At 45.8% G+C, this 24,124-nt stretch overlaps 1 protein-coding gene across 15 annotated transcripts in view; it reads left to right on the top strand.

The window, feature by feature from the left end:
* KIAA1217 (KIAA1217 ortholog) overlaps positions 1-24,124 on the top strand; it is a 460,197-nt gene that overhangs the window by 415,670 nt on the left and 20,403 nt on the right. For all 15 annotated transcript variants that reach the window (XM_047755381.1, XM_047755384.1, XM_047755385.1 and 12 more), the window contains 5 exons: positions 264-430; positions 11,891-12,066; positions 18,140-18,270; positions 18,913-19,060; positions 22,727-23,141. In XM_047755381.1, the coding sequence (XP_047611337.1) occupies positions 264-430; positions 11,891-12,066; positions 18,140-18,270; positions 18,913-19,060; positions 22,727-23,141 (1,037 nt within the window). The remainder of the gene's footprint in view (positions 1-263; positions 431-11,890; positions 12,067-18,139; positions 18,271-18,912; positions 19,061-22,726; positions 23,142-24,124) is intronic.

The raw sequence follows: 24,124 nt of genomic DNA, 5'->3' as shown, positions 1-24,124 counted from the left end.
CTCCTAAAGAATATTTGCCAAACTTCTAGAACATGACTTCTACAGACTGCCTACTCTAATATTGCATGAATGTTCCGAAATTTATTTAAAGCCAGTTCCATCTTTTTGCCCTTTAGAGAATCAACATCATTTAAATTTTTTTTTTTTCCTAATGAAGGAAACAGGCATTTTCAGGGTTACCAGTAGTCTGCGTTGGGATGGGACTTACAGCTTAGACTTTCCTTCCTGACATCCTCAGTGACTTTGCTGCTCTCTTCTCCTAGGAACTCCCCAGGTGTCCGGTGGGAAGACCCTTGGTGCTCTGGAGTCCTCGGGGCCACCCGGGCAGCCCCTGCCTGCCGGCGCCTCTGCCATCCATATGAGCCTGCTGGACATGAGGCGGAATGTGGCCGAGCTCAGGCTCCAACTGCAGCAGATGCGACAGCTCCAGGTACAGACCCCAATCCCCGTGGACCGTGTTCTCTGACTTAGCTGCCCAAAGTCAGCTTCCTCCTCCTCCTGCCCATCTCCTGCCTTAGCCCTAGCCCCACAGAACCTTCCTGGGCTTCTTTTCACCTTCCCTTCATAGGGTAACCAAGGACCAGGATACAAGCACCATGCATCACCCTCTCCCCTCTCACACACATGCCCTGGGTCTAGAGCCTTCTGCTGCAATAAGAGTCTTTCTGTAGCCACTTTGTTAAGCTGTGCATGCTTTTACACATGAAAAAACCATTAAGCATCTGACTTTTGGAGGAGAGCTGAAAGCAGAGGAGCCCCGTGGAGCATTCTAATAGCCAGTTATGACTTTCTGCTTAATAGTGTTTGGCTCTTTGCTCTTCTCCAGTGAGCATGTGCAAAGGTGCTGCTAAGGGTTTTTGCAAAAAACTATGTTATATTTAGAAATAGGAGTTTGGACCAGAGGATGAATTCATTCATGAATGATTTGAGAAAAACATCTGCACCTTTTTTGGATGGTGTGTGTGTTCCATCATATTTTTCTTACCCTTTCTCTTTGGTAAGAAATATATGAATCCAAGGGCAGGGAAAATGACCCTTGGTGTCACAGATCTTGGTGAACAAGTCCCATAAACCTGACGAGGCCGCGTAATGTGTGTCCTGGTTCAGGGTAATAAGGAAGAGGGAGGGGTGTCCCTTTATGAGACCATATGTCTGTCTGTTGTGTGTATCAGCCTCACACATCCCTGCCTTTGGTGGTCATTGGGGATGTAGTGCTGACGATACCCAGGCATCCTCCTTGACTTTGAGAAGCTCATCATCCAAACCCACCCAGGAGCCCAGATAGCCACACAGGCATGGCATCCTCAGTGGGACACAGGCATCTGCTGAGTCCAATAAGGAAAGGGGTTCAGGCCACAGCTACACCCCCTTTGGCTCACGGATGCATAAGCCCTGTACCCTCGCCCCTGAATTCAAGCTAAGAAGATCAGGTCCTCTTGCCCTCTACCCACTGGAGACCAAACAGAAGGAGAGGTAGCTTGAGCACAAAGTATTGTTAACTTACCATGTCATGTTAGCTTCAGGTATACAGCAAAGTATTTCCGTTTTATATATATATATTGGCAGTTATACACAAAGCCACTCTAAACAGTCATATCCAGGTTTTTGTGTGAACATATGTATTCACGTGTCTTGGGTAAATAACCTGGGAAGGGGGTGCTGGGTTGTGTGTTAAGTGTGTTTCATGTTTACAATGGACTGCTGACTTTTTTTCCAGAGTGGTTGTGCCATCACAGATCACGCTGCTCCCACTCTGGTCTCCAAGGGCTGCTTGGAGCAGCATCTCAGGCTCCGGGACATCCCTTGCAGATTCCCTTACATCCTTCTCTGAATCATGTCACCAGGGAAGTTCCCTACCCTTTACTACAATTCACTTTTCCTGGCTTTGCAATTTTAAAGACGCTCGGGAGTGAAGCGAAGTGTACAGGTTGGGCCAAGGCCGCGTGCAGGGTGACAAAATCCAGTGCCCGTAGTGTGCAGGCAGTCACTTAACAAGTGAGCAGATGAGGGACAAGGGCAAGCTGGCCCCTCTAAAGCACAGTTGCCACTCTGCTCCAAGCTGCGCTTCTTAACCTGCTAGAATTAGAGCCTGGTGTTTCTAGATGTTTCGGTATTTTAAGAGAATTTGGAAATAGAGGTTTCATATGAAGTTACCTGTATTGGTTCTAAAAATGACAGAAGGTAATTTTAAAATCAATTATTTCATACTCTGCCAGCCAGAGAGAGCCTGTGAGCTCCCAGGTTCTTACCTGGGGGGTGCGGCAGTGAAGCCCCCCTCACACTCTGTGTCTGCCTTTTAGTGCCACCTGCTGGCCATTTGGAAACTGTGCACTCCTAGTTGGACCCTCTCAAGGAAAAAAAAATTCCCTATGTGTCTTTTGCTTGGTAATACCTACCAGCCAATGGGATCAGTGGCATCTCTGCAGCACTAGGACACAGGTTTGATACCTGGCCCGGCAGAGTGGGTTAAAGAATCCAGCATTACTGCAGCTGTGACATAGGTCGCACCTGGGGTTGGGATCTGATCCCTGGCCCGGGAACTCCATAGATCACAGGCAGCCAAAAAAATTTAAGAAGTGGGGGGGCATTTGTTTTTATGGGGCAGAGGTTGAAATTCCCTGAAGTGTGGGGAATTTGATCCTCAGGCCATGATTCGTGTGGCTGCCGCATCACCCTGCTGGTGGCTGGCAGGGTTGGGTCCCACACCTTGCCACTCCTTGCAACCCTTGAACTCGGGAGGCTCAGGTACAGAATCACAGCTTCTCAAACAAAGAGGTTCCACAGTCAGGTCTGGGACACTATCTTAACCACACAGGCTCTCTTACTGCCCCAGAGCTGCTCAGCTTTCCTGCTTTGGGGGTAAAGAACCCAGAGCAGGTGTGCTGTGGCCCTGAGATGCTGGGAAACTCAGACAGGTGGACAAAGAAAAGCACTTTGTTTCCTAGCTTGAAAGTGCTTGGTTCTACCTCAGTCTTTGGATCCTTCGTGCCTCCATCAACTTTCAAGGGGAGTCTATTTAAGATAAAATCAGTTTAGAATAATTAAACCGCCTCAGCACCGGTTCCCCTCAGTCCCTGTATCATCCACCCAAAGTGAAGTGCAACCCCAAAGTGACGATAAGCCCCATAATGGAGCGATCGTTAGAGATCTCCAAAACTCTGGAATAGTCTCAAAAGAACAAAAACTGAATTAGAAATGCAAATGTTCTTGAAGCTGTGTTATAAAATAGTGAAAACGAATGAAGTCTTTTTGTGCTTGGAAGCCGGCTTCAGTAATTAGATAATTGAATCAATGGGGGGAAATCCTAGACTCTTTGAGCATTTCATTTGCAGAATTGATGGGTTCTGCTCAGAAGTAGAAATCTGATGCAGACACAGTGGAGTGGTTTAAACAGGGTAGGTTTAAACAGGGCCAAAGGAGTGTGGAAGGAGGCGAACGAGCCTGAGAAGATGATCAAGAAAACCATGGAAAGTTGGCTCCGGTCTTCCTGCGGTCCAGTCACACATGAATTATCAGTCTTAAGAGGACGTTTCTTAATCCTGGCACCCAGGGGAATCACCTGAGTGATATGGACAGCTGAGTACTGCTGCCAGTCTGACTTCATTGGTGTGGATCAAAACCCAAGCACTGGTGCTTCTGGAATGTTCCAGGGTGGCAACTCCTGCTCTCAGATATTGTGAGCCTCAGTCCATTGAGATGGCCTCTTGGAAATTGAGATCTCAGTCAGCTGTCACCAGGGGTGAAGCAGAAGCACTCCCAGCGGGGAATACACACCCAGTGACTTCAAAGCCCTGACGCTAAACAGTGTGCTTCCTTCCCGGTAGCGGATCAGATGTGTCATAACTGATGCAAGAGCTGTGTGGAACTTTATATTGTGACGTGCCCACTCCCAGGTAGGGGCTGCACCTGCAGTTAGGTGCCAACAGTGGAGAAAGAGACAGGGGGGAGGTCTTGCTCCCAGTGGGTGTGTCCCTCAAAAGATGATTGTCTCGGAGTTCCCGTCGTGGCGCAGTGGTTAACGAATCCGACTAGGAACCATGAGGTTGCGGGTTCGGTCCCTGGCCTTGCTCAGTGGGTTAACGATCCGGCGTTGCCGTGAGCTGTGGTGTAGGTTGCAGACGCGGCTCGGATCCCGTGTTGCTGTGGCTCTGGCGCAGGCCGGTGGCTACAGCTCCGATTTGACCCCCAGCCTGGGAACCTCCATATGCCGCGGGAGCGGCCCAAGAAATAGCAACAACAACAAAAACGACAAAAGACAAAAAAAAAATAGATGATTGTCTTTGTCTATTACCGTCTCTGGTAGGACTTAGGGGAAAAAAATGATGAGCTACATCTTTTTTCCAAAATGGCAACAATATTTAGGTTTCACCAAGATCAACCGGTATCCATAGAAGTGGCTGCAGTGCTGCCCCTCTCAGTGGGCTGAGGGGAACGTGAAGATTCTGGAAGAGATGGTTCATGTTCCATGGGCGGGAGAGACTTGGCCTAAAGAGAGAAGGGACACATCCAACTTATCCAGTTCCCACATTTTTTTTTTTCTTGGTCCCTTATCTCCTTCTTCTGCTTCCTGATAAATTAAAAATTGGATTCTTCTGAACATAGTGTTCCATTCTGAAGATGACCAAGAATTTACCATGTCCTCCCAAGAGAGGGAGGAAATAAAAAACATCAACATAAAGAAGAAACATAGCGGTACCCAGAGCCCTTGTGTTCGAAATGATGTAATTCAGTACAATTATCCTAAGGTGTCTTTTTATAAGATAGCGCCTCCTAGAAATGTGCCAGAGTCTCATTTATCTTCTGACATTCAAAATAATAGTCATGGGAATGTGTATCCCTGAGAAAAGCCCGCAAGAGGTTGGCCCATGCTGAGCAGAACTCTCCCCTCCGTACCCCCGTCCCCAGGCAGAAACAGTAAATGAAAGGGGCACAGGAGTTGACCATCAGGCTGCCCTTCAGGGTACCAAGCCCTTGATAGAGCTGCACATGGAGGCTGAGATGGGGCGATGGGGACATCTCCCAGATAACATGTGGTTGTGACCAGGCACCCTATGCTTTATCCCCTGCAGCCTGGGGACCTTCCCCCAGGTGGTCAGGGGTCCTTCTGGGGTCTGGCGATCATCATGAAATTTCCTGATGTGTTGTACAACCACTGTTTACTGTCACTGCCAGATGGCAAAATCGGTTCACCTCACCTACACTGTTGGCAAAATCGATAGGCTTAGATTTTACCTAAGACATCAAGATGGGTATGTGAGGTACAGATCCATTTTGAGGTGGGTGGAAAGAGGCTCAGGCAGTTTCCTGGCTGCTCCAGGAAGCTGATATGGATAACGTATTCGGTCCAATTAAATTTGTAATAGCCAAGAATGTACCTCTGTCTGGGTGTTTTTATAAAAATGCCAAGACATGGCATTCCCAACAAACTTAAGTTTCCAGAAGTGAGGGGATAACTACAGCAGTACTTTCCTTCCTGCTGTGGACAACTGGAACATTGAAAAATAAATAAATGTATGAAAAAACTCTCTTCACACAACTTGGAATAGATTTACAAGGAGATCCTGCTGAATAGCATTGAGAACTTTGTCTAGATACTCATGTTGCAACAGAAGAAAGGGTGGGGGAAAAAATGTAATTGTAATGTATACATGTAAGGATAACCTGACCCCCTTGCTGTACAGTGGGAAAATAAAAAAAAATTATAAACAAAAGAAAAAACTCTCTTCAGACCCTGGACCACAGACAACACAGGAGTGGGCTCCTTAGGAGAATGGAAGGAAGGAAGGTGAAGAGGGTCACTGCCCTTCCCTTTCTGTCTGGGGACACGTTAGGTTGTGATGCAGAGAAGGATATCCCAAAGAGAGCACTGGCCGTCCGACTGAGTTGAGGGTAAAAAGCGGAAACATCTAGAATTTGTGGAGCGGAGTACCAAATAAGAGGAAGCTCTGCAAAGAAAGAATTATATAAATCTGTGCATCTATTGGCAACTAATAAGCCAAGCATGCATATTGTGAATGACCACATAGCCAGGCACAAAGTGGGAGGCTGTAAGCTAAAAAATTCCCAGAGCTCACACAGAGCTGGGAGATGTTTATGTCTTGACTAGCAAAAATAAAGAGGTTTTACTGATCCCCTGAGGCATTCAGTAGCCATCAGAGAAAGGCCATGATTCAATCTTAGGACTAAACCAGCCCTAGAGTAAAAGCTGCCCTGGGTTCACCCTGACAAAGCTTAAACACAAACTTCAAAAGGACAAAAGTGAGGAGTTCCCTGGTGGCTCAGTGGGTTAAGGATCCAGCGTGGTCACTGCTGTGGCTCAGGTTACTGCTCTGGCATAGGTTCAAGCCCTGGCCAGAGACCTTCTGCACGAACAAGAGTGATCCACAAAGAACTAGACTGTCTGCCAAAGAAAGTCCAACATCTGTAAAGGAAAAGAACAAAATCCAGAACTCCATGTCCAGCACCCAACCAAAAGCTTCTGGACATGTATTGATGGCTGAAATGTGTGACCCATGTCATAAGAAAAATCAGTCAGTGGAAACCAATCAGAAATGACAGGGGTAATGAAATCATCAGCCGTGGACTTTGAAACAGCTCTGATAATTATTCTCAAGGATTCAAAAGAAAACATGAACAAAAATAGAAGATAAAATGGAGTTCCCGTTGTGGCTCAGCAGAAACGAATCTGACTAGCATCCATGAGGACATGGGTTCGATCCCTGGCCTTGCTCATTGGGTTAAGGATCCAGCATTGCTATGAGCTGTGATGTAGGCTGGCAGCTGTAGCTCCTATTCAACCCCTAGCCTGTGCCGTGAGTAAGGCCCTAAAAAGAAAAAAAAAAGGTAGAAGATAAAAAAATTCCTAAGTGGAACTTCAGAAGCTGAAAAACACAGTATCTGGACAGACTTAAAAGATTAGTCACTACTGAAACAAAATATCAGTCAGCTTGAAAACATAGCAATGGAAGAGTCTAAACTGAAGGATAGAGAAGAAAAAGGCTGAAGAAAATGAACTGAAACTTAATGATTTAAGAACAATATTAAATGGTCAAGGAGGAAGAGAAAATTACTAGAAGGACTAATGCCTGAAAATTTTCCAAATTTGATGAAAGCTATAAATCCGCAGACCAAAAAACTCAATAAGCTCCCTGAAGGATAAGCACAAATGTAACCACACCAAAGCATGTGGCAAATTGCTAGAAACCAAGAATAAAGAGATACATCTTGAAAGCAGCCAGGGAGGGAGTGGGGGACACACAAACTTACATAAGAATTAACACTGACTTCTCAGAGACAAAAGTTAAAAAACAATGGAATAATTCTTTAAAGCACTGAAAGGAAAAAAATTCCTTCAGAAAATAGAGGACATTTCCCAACTCATTTTATGAAGGCAGCATTACACTAAGAGCAAAACCAGTCAAAGATATTATAAGGAAAACCGCAGACCAATATGCCTCATGAAAATATATGTGACAAATCTTTAACAAAATATTAGACAGTTGAATCCAGCAATGTGTAAAAAAGGATAATATATTATTCTGGATTTTATCCCAGGAGTCCAAGATTATTTTAACATGAAAAAAAAATGAATCAATGTATTTGACCTTTTAGCAGAATAAAGGAGCAAAATCATATCATTTCACTAAATGCAGAAAAAACATGACAAAATTCAATACTGATGATGAAAACAGTCAGCGCTTTCAGAGTAGAAGGAAGCTTCCTTAAGCTGATAAAGGATGTCTGAAAATCCTACAGAAAACATTATAGTTAATGGTGAAACAGTACCATATTCTCCATAAAATCAGGACCAAAGCCAAAGAAGCCTTCTCTCACTTCTCAATATTTACTCTGTACTGAATATCCTAGCAGGTGCAGTAAGGCTAGAAAAAGAAAGAAAAGGCATACAGATGGAAAAGCTAAAAGTACAATTGGCATTACTCACAAGTGACTTCCCAATCATGATTGTGTACATATCAAATCAAAAAGATGCCTCCAGGAGTTCCCGTCGTGGTGCAGTGGTTAACGAATCCGACTAGGAACAATGAGATTGCGGGTTTGATCCCTGGCCTTGCTCAGTGGGTTAAAGATCTAGCGTTGCCGTGAGCTGTGGTGTAGGTTGCAGATGCAGCTCGGATCCTGCACTGCTGTAGTTCTAGCATAGACCGGCGGCTACAGCTCTGATTCAACCCCTAGCCTGGGAACCTCCATATGCCTTGGGAGTGGCCTAGAAAAGGCAAAGACACACACACACACACACACACACACACACACACACAAAATACCTCCATAAATAAGTAAAAGTAAGCAAGATGACCAGAATCAAGTCAAAAGGCAAAAACATAAAACTGTTATTATATACCATGTACTATATCCATCCAATAGAATACCATTCAACATGAACAATAATGAACTACTGAAACTCCCAACAGCATGACTGGATCTCAGAAACAGTATGCTGAAGGAAAGAAGCCAGACATAAAAAATTTTATATTGTACCATTCCATTTGTATGACATTTTAGAACAGGAAGAACTAATCTAGAGGGACAGAAAGCAGATTGGTGGTTTCTTTGAGCCAGGGGTGGAGAGATTGAATGCAATGTCATGAAGGAATTTTCTAGGGTGAGGACAAATGTTGTCTACCTTCTTAGGGGTGCTTTCATTGATGTATACGTTTGTCAAAGCTCATTGACCTGTGCACTTAAAATGGGTATGTTTTATTGTTTGCAAAGATAGAGTTTAAATTAATTGAAATTTAGAATCCCTGCTAAGCAAAAATAAGTGTAATGATTTGATGTGCTGGTGACTAATTTACTTGAAGCATTTAGTGAGAGATGTTGAGCCACGTTCTGCCTTCAGCACTGCATTTTACCTATGCCAGGAGGAAGTCCTAGAGACAGCAGCAAAAACTCCAGGCAGGAAGGATGAAGGATCAGGGGACAGTGGAAAGAGAACCTATGCACGTCTTTATTTCTTCATGTTAACTCATTGTTGCCCATGTGCCAGCCAGTGTGCTATGGAAAATTCCCTGTTTGGTCTCTCTTGCTGGCTCCAGTAAGCCCCGCTTTCTGGGAAGGAGAATCGTACAGACTAGAACTCCAGGCAAGTCTCTCTTCCCCTCCCTTTTGAGTAGAATAATTTGAATGTGATCTGACCCTGTTACCAGTTGAAGAATTTGAATATTGCACACAGTTTTGTTCTTCTGATATGTCCTTAGACTTCTCAGAAATGTTGTACATATGATCCATGGGTGATTGAATCCATGGATACGGAACCACAAACATGGAGGGCCAGCTGTAAAGTTATACCCATTTTTGACTGTGTAGAGGTTAGGCATCCCTAACCCCCACATTATTTTCCAAGGGTCAGCTGTATTGTCATTCACATAGCAGACATGTATTGGGTACCTACTATGTGCCAGGAAGTATGCTTGTGGCTGGGTATAAAACAGACATTGCTATGTAGTACTCTCTATCTCACAGACAGTGATTGGAAAACTACTAGGTTGAATTCAGAAGACCTGGTTCTCATGCCGAGTCGGCCCTGTACCTGCTGATATGCTCTAAACAAGTCACCTAACTTCTCAGGCCCTCACTTTTCCCCTTTCAAATTTCCATTTTAAGAATTTGAAGTATTTTAGCAATAATGTCCAGCTTGATAGGCACTGTCAATACCCACTGCTGAATGGACCATAACTTGATTAGAGCTTGACTGTGAGATTTGAGGAGGTGCAGAGGGCTGTGCCACACAGCTCATCTATCCATTCAAGAGCCCTTTTCTTAGACCACCATGCTTATCTTTGGTGATGCATCAAAGTCATCTGGGGAGGTTGAAAAACTAATGAATGCCAAAGCAGCATCTGAGGCCAGTTAAATCAGGATCTCTCAGGGAGAGACCTAGGCATCAGTCACTTTGAAACACATTTAATTGTCTACTTATTTATCCTTTACATACCCATTCATCCCCAACCCTCAAAGGAAATAGGTCTGTGGGATCCGGCATATGGTATGGAATTTGAGCGTACCATTTTGACAACAGCTAGTGGTGTTGTGTGTGTGTAACAACTGTAGTCAGAGCAAGTCAGGCCATTAGCACTGAGCTCAAGGCATAGCTGAGCCCATGGGTCATCCTGTATTTATGCCATCTAAGAAAGAATTTGGGATTCTCCATTGTCTGTTATTACCAACTTTATTGCCTGACTCAATTCATGCATTCAACAAGTATTTATTGGATGCCTGCTGTATGCCAGGCTCTGTGTCCTGGAGGCTCTGTGGAGAGCAGAAATTAACCAGGTGGGTAGAGGGAAGAGCACATGCAAAGTCCCTGTGGCAGAAAGGAGGTGGGCCAGCCAGAAGAACCGAAAGGATGTGGCTATAGCAGAAAGAACTCTGGCTGCATACAGTGCCAGGAGGACAGCAGTGTGGGAAAGGGCCAGACCACCCCATGCCCCACACCCTACCCCATGCCAAGCTGCAGCTGCAGATGGGAGGAGGCTGTCGTGGGTGCATTGTCTCCAAACGTGTTGCCTTTCAGCAGTAAACTGAGTGATGGTAGGACCTCAAAAAGAGGCTATTAGCAAGAACAGTGTGAAAGCATGGTCATGAGTCATATGGAGATGGTAACCCAAGACTGACACATTTTTCTTTAGTTCCCTCCCAGGCAAAACCACAAGCCCCACCCCCAGGGCCATGCTTCCCGATAAGAATAGCTCATAGGCGCTGAGACCTAGGTGCGCGCCAGGCCCTGTTGTTAGCACTTTATTGCCTCACTGAATCTCCATTACCAGGCTATCAGATAGGTACTATTATTATCCCTTTTTATGGAGAGATGTGAGAGGTTAATAACATGCTCACGATCACACAGCTACTGAGAGGTAAAACTAGGAAAAGAACCTAGACCGTCTCTCTCCAGGTGGTCAGGCAATCCTAGAGCCGTGTTGATGTTGGAACATGATGGTGGTTCTGCTTGGGGCTCATGTTGAAATGTGTTCTCGTTATTTGGAGACAAGGGAAGCCATCGTGAGGTTTCAAGTGGGTGGGAACACAGTCAGATGGCATTTCCCCTCCATTTACACAGAAAATGGACAGTTGACCAAGACGCCTTCACTCCTACGAGCTGATACACAACCCACGAAACCAGAAAACAAAAGAAACAATAACGGCCGGTTGAAATTTCAGGGGAACTATAGATATAATAGGTATAATATAATTTCTGGTTTTGAGGCTGCTCGAGTGAATTCACTTGATGTATGTGCTGTCAGAAAATTGTCCTGCCCCCAGCGAAGTACTTAACACCTTCTTGGAAACAGGACTCAAGTGTTTGGCTAGATTTTTGTGAAGCCTTCATTCAGACTCACCTCCTATACCCTGGAGTGAGAAACAAGTGGGCCTTGGAAACTGCATGGAAAGTTATATGGAAATTGCAGTCTTACATATGCAAGCAGCCTCCTTGTAATCCAAGGAAATTGGTTAATTGCCAGGAGCCTTGGGCTCAGCTGGAAATTATCATTGCCGCCATCAACACCCTGTACTGTCTTTTGATGGTCTGTGATTACATGGTATTTGGGACATGGACCCATGAACACGAGGGACAGAGTCTCTTTTAACTCATGCCCAACTAGTCTGTAGTCAAATCAACATTGGTTGAGTACCTTTCTATAGCAAACAGTATCTCATTCAATTTTCAGAATGGCCCTGGTCAGGGAAGTGAATCCTCACCCTTAGAGATAAGGAATGTGCTTAGACAACCCGGGCTTCCTTCCCTTTCTCATTGAAACGAAGACTCAGCTTCCGGGCTGTTCATCCAAACTTATTCCCAAAGATTGCCTGGCGCTCCAGTACCACCGGCTCTGCCGAGGAGAGGCAATGGAGCCTGATTTCTTTTGTCCAACAGCTGCAGAACCAGGAGCTGCTGAGGGCGATGATGAGGAAGGCTGAGCTGGAAATCAGCAGCAAAGTGATTGAAACAATGAAGAGACTGGAGGATCCTGTGCAGCGACAGCGGGTCCTGGTGGAGCAGGACAGACAGAAATACCTGCAGGAAGAGGAAAAGATTGTCAGGAAGCTGTGGTGAGTTGGGTCCTTTGTTGCAGGCTTAGCTGTTTAGCCTGAAGAGTAAACCAGTCTGTTCTCACCCTCTTTCTTCATTGGGTGCCTACCACGTACAGTTAGAGTTTTGCTGGTTTGGGTTATATGGACCCTTAGCCAGTGGCCCCTCCATCCAGACTCTGGAAATTGAACAGTCCTCAGGATCTGAGCCAGTCGCTTTCAAAGCTGGAGCATCACCCAGTCCTATAGAGCTTGGCAATGCAGAACGCTTAAAGGAGCCAATGGCACAGCCCGGTGATAAATGGGAAGTCTGTGTTTCATCTCAGTAAATTAAAACTAATAACCAAAATTTTAGTGGCGCTAAAATTATCCCCCTCTTACTCAACCGTAGTTAAAATCATGAAAGAAGAATTTAAATGTGAAGTGTGTCTGATCTGGAATGAAGGATGCTTCCTAGGATCTTACCCATCTTCTCTAAGGTTCTTAGTGAAAGCATCTATCAAGTCCCACTATTGAAATGAGCGAAAGTTTATGACTCCCCAGTCACTGGGGCAGGCCCGTCTTTTGTGTTAATGTATGTTTTGTTAAGCAATGAAGATTTATCATAGAACAGTTTCACCTTTTAGTATAATGAATAGTCATTGGGTTCTTCTAGTGTTAGTAATTCTCTCTCTCTTTTATTTTTTGAGTTTCACAAAGCCATTTTTTAATTAGTTAAACATTTTATTTTTTATCCAGTTTTTAAAAGTGACACTCCATTTTCAATTATGATAAAACATTGGCTCTCTTCCCCGCGTTGTACAATACATCCTTGAGCCAATCTTACACCCAATAGTTTGTCCCTCCCACTCCCTCATCCCTATGCTGCCCCCCCCCTAAAACTGGTAACCTCTAGTTTGTTCTCTGTATCTGCAAGTCTGCTTCTTGCTCCTTTTTTGTTATAATCACTAGTTGGTTATATTTTTTAGATTCTACATATAAGTGGTATCAGACAGTATTTGTCTTTCTCTGTCTGAGTTATTCCACTTAGCATAATGCCCTCCAGGTCCATCCTTGTGGCTGCAAATGGCCAGCTTTCATTCTTTTCTATGGCTGAGTCGTTTTCCATCATATATAGGTAATTTCCTGGATTCTTGGAACGCCCCCAAAATGGGATTGTAAGGAAGCAAACCTTTCAAATTCTTTTCATGACCAGAATCACCAGGAGGCTACATGATGGCGAGTTTTGGGATCTATCACCTCCTTGATATTTGAGCTATAGTTTGTCACCTCAGATGCCAACCCAATGTGTCTGATTAAAATTAGAATGTCCCGAGAGTTCCCTGGTGGCCTAGTGGTTAGGATTTGGTGCTTTCACCACTGCAGCTTAAGTTCAGTTCCTGGTCTGGGAATTGAGATCCCACATCAAGCCACTGCACACTGTGCCCAAAAATAAATAAATACAATGAAATTAGAATGTTCCTCTCAGTAGCAGTCTAAAGAAAAAAATCAATTGGGGTTATTATTTTCTTAAAGAATTAAATTTGACCACTGTTCATCAAGATCTCAAAAAAAGCCTCTAAATTTGTATTTAGCTCATGCATTTATAGGCAGTTAATGGCCAACCATGAGCTAATAAGACTATTATTTGTCCAGAATGTTTCTGTGACAGCCCAATTGTGTATCGCTAGGACTCAGTGTTCTTCTTAAAAACTTCTTTTAAATATGTAGCCTTTCGCACTCCTTTTGCAGCGCAGTAGGTTAATGATCCATTGCTGTTACTGCAGCATCTTGGGTCACTGCTGTTGCTCGGGTTCTGTTCCTGGCCCAGGCTCAGCCAATAATAAAAATCATAATAATGATGATGATGTAGTAAATTAAAATGTGGCCTTTTGGTAGTTTTATAGAATTTCCAGTTGAATTATGAAAAAGCAAATGTCCTTCCTTTAAAATGGTATTTATGAGTTAGCTGAGATAGAACTCTTGCTTCTGACCTAGAAAAAGCATCTCTAATCTCAATAATATCCTGAGACTAGTAGTCGAGCATAGGAATGAGTTAGGACGGGGAGTAGAACAAATATATCTTGAGAAGACTTGACATGGTTGGCTCTGTGGGTCAGTCACACCACAAGATGTGCAGCGGGCACCTGAAGTTCAATCTGGCCACGCAAAACATAGGAGTATGTGAGAGCACAAAACAGGTAATTTCCAGGGGTCAACTGCATCTACACAGAGGAGAAATTGCTTCGGGCCCCAGGGTTCAGGAAGACACCCTGAGTTCTGCCTTGCTTCACAGGCCCCCAGGCCAAGGGAGGTACCCTATGCACAGTAGAGCCTTACAAACGGTTTGCTAAACTGAACTGAGATGGCCATTACGCCAGATGGGATTTTCATCAGTGGAGGCTAGAGAGGGGGGCCTCCCAGGCAGAAGAACCCAAGGACCACTGTTTCAGGACCAGGGACCTTCAGGACATCCCTGCAGCATTGGGCATAGACCAGTTGGGCGGGAGAGTTGAGTGCAGGATACTAACCACGTCTGCTGCTTGGGTTGGGCCATTCCTGTTTGCATGGTGCCAGCCCATATTTAGATCAAACTCACTCCAGCTTGATAATCTGCTTGGCCTGTGTTTACCGAGATTGGAAGATCACACAACAGAAGCCTGGATTTCTGGCTTTTTGTGCATGTTCCTGGGTCCAGTGCCCAGATTCAGTATTTCTCTGGATGGAACTTAGGAGTGTGTGTCTTACAAGGGTGCAGGCGAGGTTCAAAAGCATCTTCTCATTTGAGAATTCCTGTCTGGTCTGGTGAGGAGGTCCCTGGATCTTTTTTTGATCAATGAAGTAGGAAATCAGAGCTGTATTTCAGATGCAAGCATGTGCAGGACTGACTGGGGCAGAGAGAGATTGGAATCTAGGAACGCATACTGGAAGCAATGATAACAGTCCAGACAAAATCCAGTCAGGCCCAAATCAAGCAGTAGAAATAGGAATGGGAAAATGAACCAAATACATGATGGACTAATGCAGTGGATCAGAGTGACGAGAAAGAGCAGGTTATAAAAGACACTGCAAATTTCAACTCTGGTATGTTAGGAAGGAGTTCTCTTGTGGCTCAGTGGGTTAAGGCTCTGGTGTTGTTTCTGCTGTGGCTGTGGTTACAGCTGTGGTGTGAGTTCAGTCCCTGGCCCAGGAGCTTCTGCATGCTGCAGGAGTAGCCAAGAAAGAAAGAAAGAGAGAAAGAGAGAGAGAGAGAAAGAAAGAGAGAAAGAGAAAGAAGGAAGGAAGGAAGGAAAGGAAGAAAGAAAGAAAAGAAACGTTAGGAAAACATTCAGTCACATATCCCCTTTCCCCATCCCCCTCCTCCTCTCCGTGTTCCTCTCCTTACACACACACACACAAAACTAATTTCTCTTGGGAATAATGGAAGTTGCTGGTGAGCCATTCAGATGGCAGAGAAATTTGGGTCTACAACTATGGAGAGAAATTAGATCAAGATGATTTCTCTTTGGTAGGTGGATACCTAGGATGTAATAGTTGGGCTTCTAATAACAGACAAAATCTATTTCAATAAATGAATGCTGCTTTCCAAAGTAGCATGGAAAGCACTTCAATGAGTGGAGTGGATTTACCTATAAACCATAGCATCTATAAACATCTAAGACTCTTGGGGGCAAAGTTTACACCTCGAAAGTCCTATTGATGACTAAGATGTTGAAAATGTATTCTCAGACCTCATTTTAGCTCCATGGCCTCTTTTATCACATTTTGGATGAATGTATTCCATCTGAATGCTATGTCTATAAATAGACACCATAAATACACAAATAGAAGTGACACTGTGCACACAGGAATACCCACACACATTTCTGAATGTTCCATGAGCAACAAACAAAAAGCTTTGACATTTACAGTTCTCCTGAGGGCAGGGTTGTGAAATCCAAGAGGCACATTGTGGAGAAGAGATTAAAACAGAATTTTAGGCAGACTGACTTTGGGTCAGGTGACAGCTCCTTGGAGTATTCATTGCAACTTGGCAGGCTTGTGTGTTGTTAATGGAACCACAATAATATATGAATCTTAGCTCTCCCATCCAAGCTTGGAAGGACTGGACAGTGTGTCCAGTCTATACAGTAAAACGATTCTGTTTGGTCATGAAAAGAACTTTTCCCCACAGAGGTACCATATTTGGGCTCTTATGATAGAGAGAGCACCTTCTTTCCAGCGAGGGGATGCAGTAGCCTTGGGAAATTCCCTCTGGGCTGGGAGCCTCTCCATGGTTTGCAGATGAGGACAGATGAGTCTTTCCCTTTTGGTCTTGACATCACAGCATCTCACGGGAAGGGGTCATGGGCAACTTTGGTCCATAACAGAATCAAAGACATCATCAAACCCTCCATCCCTCTCCTCAGAGATAGATGAATTTGTTGTTTGCCTGTTACTCTTGTTGGATACATGACATCCATCCTGCCTAAACCTCTCCTGCAGCTGCCACACCACCCATTGCTCCATCCACTTCTCCACCTGCTGGGCGGAGTCATCTTCCTGGTATCCGTGGTGCCTTCCTTTCTCTTTTTCTTCCCATTTTATTGAGATGTAATTGACATACAGCACTGTACAAGTTTAAGTACAGCATAAGAATTTGACTTAGACACATCACGAAATTATTGCTACCGTAAATTTAGTGAACATCCATCATGTCATATAGATAGAAAATTAAAGAAGTGGAAAAAGATATTTTTCCTTGTGATGAGAACTCTTAGGATTTACTCGTAAGAACACTCATATTTAACATACAACAGAGTTAATTATATTTGTCACATTGTACAGTACATCCCTAGTTCTTATTTTTCTTATAACTGGTTGTACTTTTCTCAGCCGGTAGCCCATTTCATGCTCAGAGCGCCAGTGGCGGCATAGCTGATCGCTTACTGCCACCTAGTGGCTCTTCAAATCAAAGTTTTTGTCCCGGGAGTTCCCACTGTGGCACAGCAGAAAGGAATGGGACTAGTATCCATGAGGATGCGGGTTCAATCCATGGCCTCGCTCCCTGGGGTCGAGGATCTGCGGTTGCCATGAGCTGTGGTGTTGGGCGCAGACACGGCTCAGATCCCACGTTGCTGTGGCTGTGGTGTAGGCTGGCAGCTGTAGCTCCAAATTGACCCCTAGCCTGAGAACCTCCATATGCCATGGTTGTGGCCCTAAAAAGCAAAAAAAAAGTTCTTTTCCCGTTTCTTTATGAATGATGTTTCAGTTGTCAGATTTACAGGCACAATGTTCAGAGTGGGGTTATTAATGTGCCAGGAGATAGGCTGTTCTTATTGGTGTTGTTTATTTGTTGAACTGGAACACCTTACCTTAGTTCTATTGGAACTGGCAGTACCCTAAGAGGGGGTGTGTGTGTGTATACACACACACCCCCCCCAGAAAGCAGGTTTGTGCTCATTTCCTCTCTTTGTAGCCTGGAGAGGACACTCAGTCCTTACTGATGGATGGAACCATCAGTGTCAACCAGAGGTTCTCAGGCAGGAGCAAGTTCGTTCCCTTGCTGTCCCCCAGAGACATTTAACAATGCCTGGTGACATACTTGTTTGTCACACGTTAGGGGCGGGTGCTACCCACCTCTGGTATGTAGAGGCTGGGGGTGCTGCTAAACATCTTACCATGCACAGGACAGGCCCGCCACAACAGAACACCTGCCCAGCCCCAAAGTTCAAGAAGGGTGACAGAAAGCACCTCCTGGTTTTGCTCCTTCTCCCCCTCTCTTTCTCCTCTGTCGAATCACAAAGCGCACACACCCCTTCCTTGGTTGGCATCAGCACCCTTGAAAATGAAGAGCAAAAATCAGCAGCTTTGCCTGCCAGGCGGCCAACCAGGGCTTCCCATGGACAGCCCTGGAAAAGCTTGTACCCTCCTTGCACCTCAACAGACTATCCTAAGCCAAACCAAGCTACTCCCCTCCCATGGGATCCCACCACCTCGGTGGGAATGGAGGGAGCTTCCAGGCCAGTACAGGAGGGGTGGCCAGGCCACGAGGCCCAGGGGAGCCCTTTGCTCCTGCATGGTCCTTACTGGAGGTCTCAGCGCTCACTCTCTCTGTGGTCTGCCTGTCCCCCAGCGACCTGGAGGACTTCGTTGAGGACCTGAAGAAGGACTCCGCATCAGCCAGCCGCGTGGTTACTCTGAAAGACGTGGAAGATGGGGCTTTTCTCCTGCGCCAAGTGGGAGAGGCTGTAGCTTCCCTGAAAGGTAAGCCGTCCTTCTTGGACAAAGTCTGAAGCCCGTTTCCTGGGTTGTTAAAAAAATCTGTCCAATAGTGAAGGAGTCATTCACGCATGTGTGCAGCTGTTCCTCCAATACCCACGTGTGCCAGGGGAAGGGGGTGTGTCCCGGGAAGGTTGGGGGTGGAGCTTTGGGGCTTCCGGCTTCCACCACGCTCCTATGTGCGGCTATTCAACCAACACCCACGCGTGCCAGGCACGGCTCTGGGCATTGTGGAAATATCACTGGACAAGACGGTAAGCGTCCCTGTCTTGAAGCCAATAGTTTAGTGGGTGCTGTAATATTTAGGACACATGATACTAATAAGTTTCTCTTTCTGGGCACTTACAAAGCGCCGGGCCCCCTGTGCTAAATTCATTAACCGCAACCCAAGGGACGCTTGAACTTATCCCAAATATACAGACAGGAAATGAGGCATAGAGAGCACCCCGCCCTTGCGCAAGGTCACATTAAACCCCACTCCGCCTTCCGAAGATACGTCACTGTGGCAGATGAACCCCAGGCTTCTCAACCCTGTCCAAGGTGGTCCGGAGGCGGGGCGGGGTGGGGGGGAGGGCTTGCTGTTCTGGCTTTTTCTTCTTCAGCTCACCAGCTGCTCTTGGCCCACAGGAGAGTTTCCAACCTTACAAAACAAGATGCGAGCCATCCTGCGTATAGAAGTGGAGGCCGTGCGGTTTCTGAAGGAGGAGCCGCACAGGTTGGACAGCCTCCTGCAAAGAGTGCGCGGCATGACGGACACCCTGACCATGTTGAGGAGGTGACCTGAGCTTCGCGAGGGGCGGGGCGGGTCTGCAGCGGGGCGGGGCCTGCATGCGGAGTCCGTCCCAGGAAGGTTGGAGGTGGAGCTTTGGGGCTCCTGGGACCAGTCTTCGTTGTCACTGCCTGTCATCACAAGGTATTGCCAGCGTTGAAAATTCTGTTGCCATATGGCTTGAGCTCCTGACTCTTCAGCACAGGCTTGCTGCCTTTGGCACATCCTAGGGCTTAAAATTAGTAAACACAGTAAACATTTTTTTTAAAATCATTTGAATGATCCTAAAAAAAATCATTTTTCATAACATTTTGAAGTTGAAGGATGGGTCGAATTATTTTAGCAGCCTCCTTCACTCCAGGGGCACACAGGACTTCAGTGAGAAGGCACCAAGTGGAAATAAAGAGCCTTTCTTGAATTACCTACTGAAAGAGAGATTGTTGGCCCCACTTAGAAAAGAGAAACACACCTCCTTAGGTGGCACCGGCCAGTCACCCTTACCGAGGGTGTGCCTGCCCACGAAGGAAGACACAATGGAGCAAAGACTGAAAGAAATCACTAGCCCATCATGATTTTACTTAAAAAAATTCCGGAGTTCCCGTCGTGGCGCCGTGGTTAACGAATCCGACTAGGAACCATGAGGTTGCGGGTCCGGTCCCTGCCCTTGCTCAGTGGGTTAATGATCTGGCGTTGCCGTGAGCTGTGGTGTAGGTTGCAGACGGGGCTCGGATCCCGCGTTGCTGTGGCTCTGGCGTAGGCCGGTGGCTACAGCTCCGATTCAACCCCTAGCCTGGGAACCTCCATATGCCGCGGGAGCGGCCCAAGAAATAGCAACAACAACAACAACAAAAGACAAAAAAAAAAAAAATTCTTAAAAAAAAAAAAAATTCCACAACTTCACACCCACATAAAAAGTGCTGTCAGGGAGTTCCCGCTGTGGCACAAAGGGATTGTGGCATCTCTGCAGCACCAGGATGCAGGTTCAATCCCCAGCCTGGCACAGTGGGTTAAGGATCCAGTGTTGCTGCAGCATAGGTCAAAACTGCAGCTCAGGTCTGATCCCTGCCTGGGGAATTCCATATGCCCTGCGGAGGCCAAAAAAGGGGGAAAAAATTGCTCTGGCAGAAGAACCATGATAGACTCCGTCTTTGAGTGACAGATCTCCTTCTACATCTGTGAGTGCTTTCCCTTTACACGAATTATTAGCACATTCAGTCCTCACTGACAATCCTGTGGTGGAGTTCCCTGGTGGTTAAGGTTTCTGCATTGTCACTGCTGTGGCACAGGGTCGATGCTGCCCTGGGAACTTCCACATGGCATGGGCCTGACCAAAAACAAAAAACTACCCAAAACCCTATAGGGTAAGCACTGTTATTTCCATTATGGGTAGACTCAGAGGTTTGGGGAGGCTCACCACACAGCTCAGAGGAGGGCCTGGGATGTGGAATGATAGTTTGACGCCAGAGTTATTGCTGGTTCTGACTCACAGTCAGGCAGTCCGGAATATTTGGACATTTTGTCTGTTCCAGCCCTGGTGCCGGGTGTCAAAGATATAATTACAAACCAGACCAAAAGGACCCCTCCCCTTATAAAACTTCCTTCCCCCTGTGGGAAATAGACATAGCTGCCTCGAAGAAACCACATCGCAGTAATGGCAATTCTGAATTTTCCATATATTTTTTTAACAGAACCAGGAAATGACAGAGATGTTACCCTTTAGCTCTCGGACCAGATTTGAAAGGAGGTCACGAGCAGAAGTAACCTATGAGAAACTTTCTTGGGAGAATCGTAATCACTAACTCTGATCTTTTGATCCAATTTGTAGGAGAAATGTGTTAAATGTGCCCTTGACTTTTAGATGAATTATTAACCCTAAGGAGCAAGTGAGATTTTTCTAGTAACAGTGACCTCCAGAAAGAGCCTCATTTGAGATACGAACACTATAAAGTGCTCTATAATTGCCTGCATAAATTTCAGGATCCCCAAAATCATCTGAAATAAAACAACAATGGCCTCCCCCCGCAGAGACTACATCTGCCTGGGTCCAGAAAGAAACTGCCTGGAGTACGTGTCCTCATAGGTTCACTCATTTTAAATTGCTGGAGTGGGCTTTTTCTTCCACTAGGACAAAAATCTGTTCAAAGAATTCTTTATGAAGCTTGTCAACTAAATATGACCATCTGTCCACAAAGCCTGCAACAAAGCCTCCTTTATTAAAAAGATAGCAGACTGGCAGGGAACACTGCCCGCCGTCCCTTCTCTTCCCTGAAAAACAATTTTTAAGAACTTTTAGAGCCAGCACAGATGAAGCTCAGTATTTGTCTTATCTCTATCTTTAAAAAGAAAAAAGAAAGGATTGTATGTGTTTACTGTTATAAGAGTTTTTGTCTCATAAATGCTCAGTGGTGAGAATGATAAAGCCAGTTAAGTAACTTTAAAAATAAAACTGTAAGTTCCCATCTTGGCGCAGCAGAAATGAATCCAACTAGGATCCATGAGGACATGGGTTCAATCCCTGGCCTCTCTTAGTGGGTTAAGGATCCGGCATTGCCGTGAGCTGTGATGTAGGTCATAGACATGGCTCAGATCTGGCATTGCTGTGGCTCTGGCATAGGCTGGCAACAATAGCTCCAATTAGACCCCTAGCCTGGGAACCTCCATATACCTTGGGTGCGGCTCTAAAAAGACAAAAAACAAAAAATAAAATAAAATAAAATAAATAAAAATAAAACTAGAGGAGTTCCCATTGTGCCTCTGCAGAAAGGAACCTGACTAGTATCCATGAAGATGCAGGTTCAATCCCTGGCCTCCCCCAGTGGCTTAAGGATCCAGTGTTACTGTGAGCTGTGGTGTAGGTTGCAGACCCAGCTCAGATTTTGGTGTTGCTGTGGCTGTGGCTGTGGCTGGCAACTGCAGCTCTGATTTGACCCCTAGCTTGGGAATTTCCACGTGCCACAGGTATCTCCCCCCGCCCCTCCCCCCGCCAAAAAAAAAAAAAAAAAGAAAGAAAAGAAAATGAATTAGAATATAAACCACCCTCCCAAGGTGTGTGGCAGGGACAGGAAGAGAGAACTGTGCATTTCTGATACCTGCCCAAACCCGAACTGGATGCAGGAGTTCCTGTTAGAATCATGCATTCACTTTATGCCACCATCACCCAAAAGGTGACAGAATTGTGTCATTCTGGACACAACAGTGCAAGTGGAAAGGGAAAGAGAGACCATCTCCTGAGGGGAAAAGTCAGAAAGCAGCTATAGAGATAACTGGGAGGTGATTAGGTTGCTATGGAAACCCTCAACTCTAAGCTGCTACTCCGTTTCAGAACATCTTAATTTTGCAACAAAATCTAGTCTGGCTTTGGGATGATACAGCTCTCACATAGACGGTAAAAGTAAAGCGCCATTCACCTATTTCAATGGCTAATGCTGTGAGTTCTCTGACGGCCTTGCGGGTTGAGGTTCCTGCATTCTCACCACCGTGGCTCTGGTTGCTGCTGTGTGCCCCAGGTTCAGTCCCTGGCCCAGGAACTTCCACATACCACCTGTATGGAAAAAAAAAAAAAAAAAAAAAAAAGGCAAAGAGAGAGAGAGAACCTGAAATAAACATTGCAACTCTCATTTAAAAAAGAAAGAAAGAAAATTAGCTAATGCTGCTGTGCGTGGTTTCTCCCAGGCATGTCACTGACGGGCTCTTGAAAGGCACGGATGCTGCCCAGGCCGCCCAGTATGTCGCTATGGAAAAGGCCACAGCTGCAGAAGTCCTAAAGACCCAGGAGGAGGGCCAGCCCCTCCCCAGCGCAGGCGTGCCTGGTGATGTGAAGTCAGAAGTGGTACCCTTGACTGTTCACCACGCTCAGAGCTCTCCTGTGGTCATCCAGCCGTCCCAGCTCTCCTCCGCGCTGCTGAACCCTGCCCAGCACTTGCCCGGGGGCATGGGTCCTCACCCGGCCAGCCCTCCTGCTGTCACAAAGGAGGCAGCACCAGCTCCTCAGTCCCCACAGATGCCGGTGAATGGTTCCTCCATGCAGAGCCTGTTCATTGACGAAATCCACAGCATGAGTGCCAAGAACAGGGCAGTGTCCATCGAGGTAGCGTCCTCTTTGCTTTGTTCCTAATTCCGTGAAGGAGGGAAGGTCATGGTTCTTTCCCTCCAAGAGTGTATAGTCTGGTTGTAGAGATAATGCATGTATGTATCAAAGATGTATTTTTATCAAATGTATATTCTTATCAAAAATATACATAACTTTTCAGGGCGTTCCCATCATGGCTCAGCAGTAACGAACCCAACTAATATCCATGAGGACGTGGGTTTGATCCCTGTCCCTGTTCAGTGGGCCAAGGATCTGGTGTTGCCTTGAGTTGTGGTTTAGGTCACAGATGCAGCTCAGATCCTGTGTGGTTATGGCTGTGGTGTAGGCCCTCAGATGCAGCTCTGATTTGACCCCTAGCCTGGAAACCTCCATGTATTTAATATAGAAATATATATATTATTATATATATATAATGCAGATATGATAGATTTTTCAAACTGTCAATGGGTTTCAATGGCCAGACGAAGAGAAAGGCCATCAGATTTCAGAGACGGGTCAGACACCCAAGCTGTAAGAAGAGGCAGTGGAGTACTGGTAAGTATTTAACAACTGGCTCTCTGATGGGAAAGCCCTAATTTATAGCACTTGCCAGTTTCCATGGTGAAAATCCTCCTATCATCGCTGACTTGGAGCTATGAAGTGACACCACTGAACATGCCTTGGGAAGAAGGGTGGCCATCAGCCCTCCTGAGCCAGTGCGCAGTGCCTCAAACCTAACAGTGGTGAACGCAGGCCTGCGGAGGGTTTGCCGGTGATCTTGAAAATGAAGTAGAATCTGGGGAAGCAGAGAAGGGTGGTGAGGGCATTCTAAGATAGAGGGGTCCTGGGACAAAGGCTGGACCTTGCGTGAACCTGTTTAACTGCAAGAAGAAAGAGGAGGCAAAGCTGGCAGAACAGGGTGGAAGCTGTGTTGGGCGAGCTTACGCACTAGTCCCGGATCGCTGAGATTTTTTGTGTGGGTGTCAGGGAAACACTGCAGC

The sequence above is a fragment of the Phacochoerus africanus genome, chromosome 12 (genome assembly GCF_016906955.1).
Source record: "Phacochoerus africanus isolate WHEZ1 chromosome 12, ROS_Pafr_v1, whole genome shotgun sequence".
NCBI classification, from domain to species: domain Eukaryota; kingdom Metazoa; phylum Chordata; class Mammalia; order Artiodactyla; family Suidae; genus Phacochoerus; species Phacochoerus africanus.
This window is presented reverse-complemented; position numbering and strand designations above follow the sequence as displayed.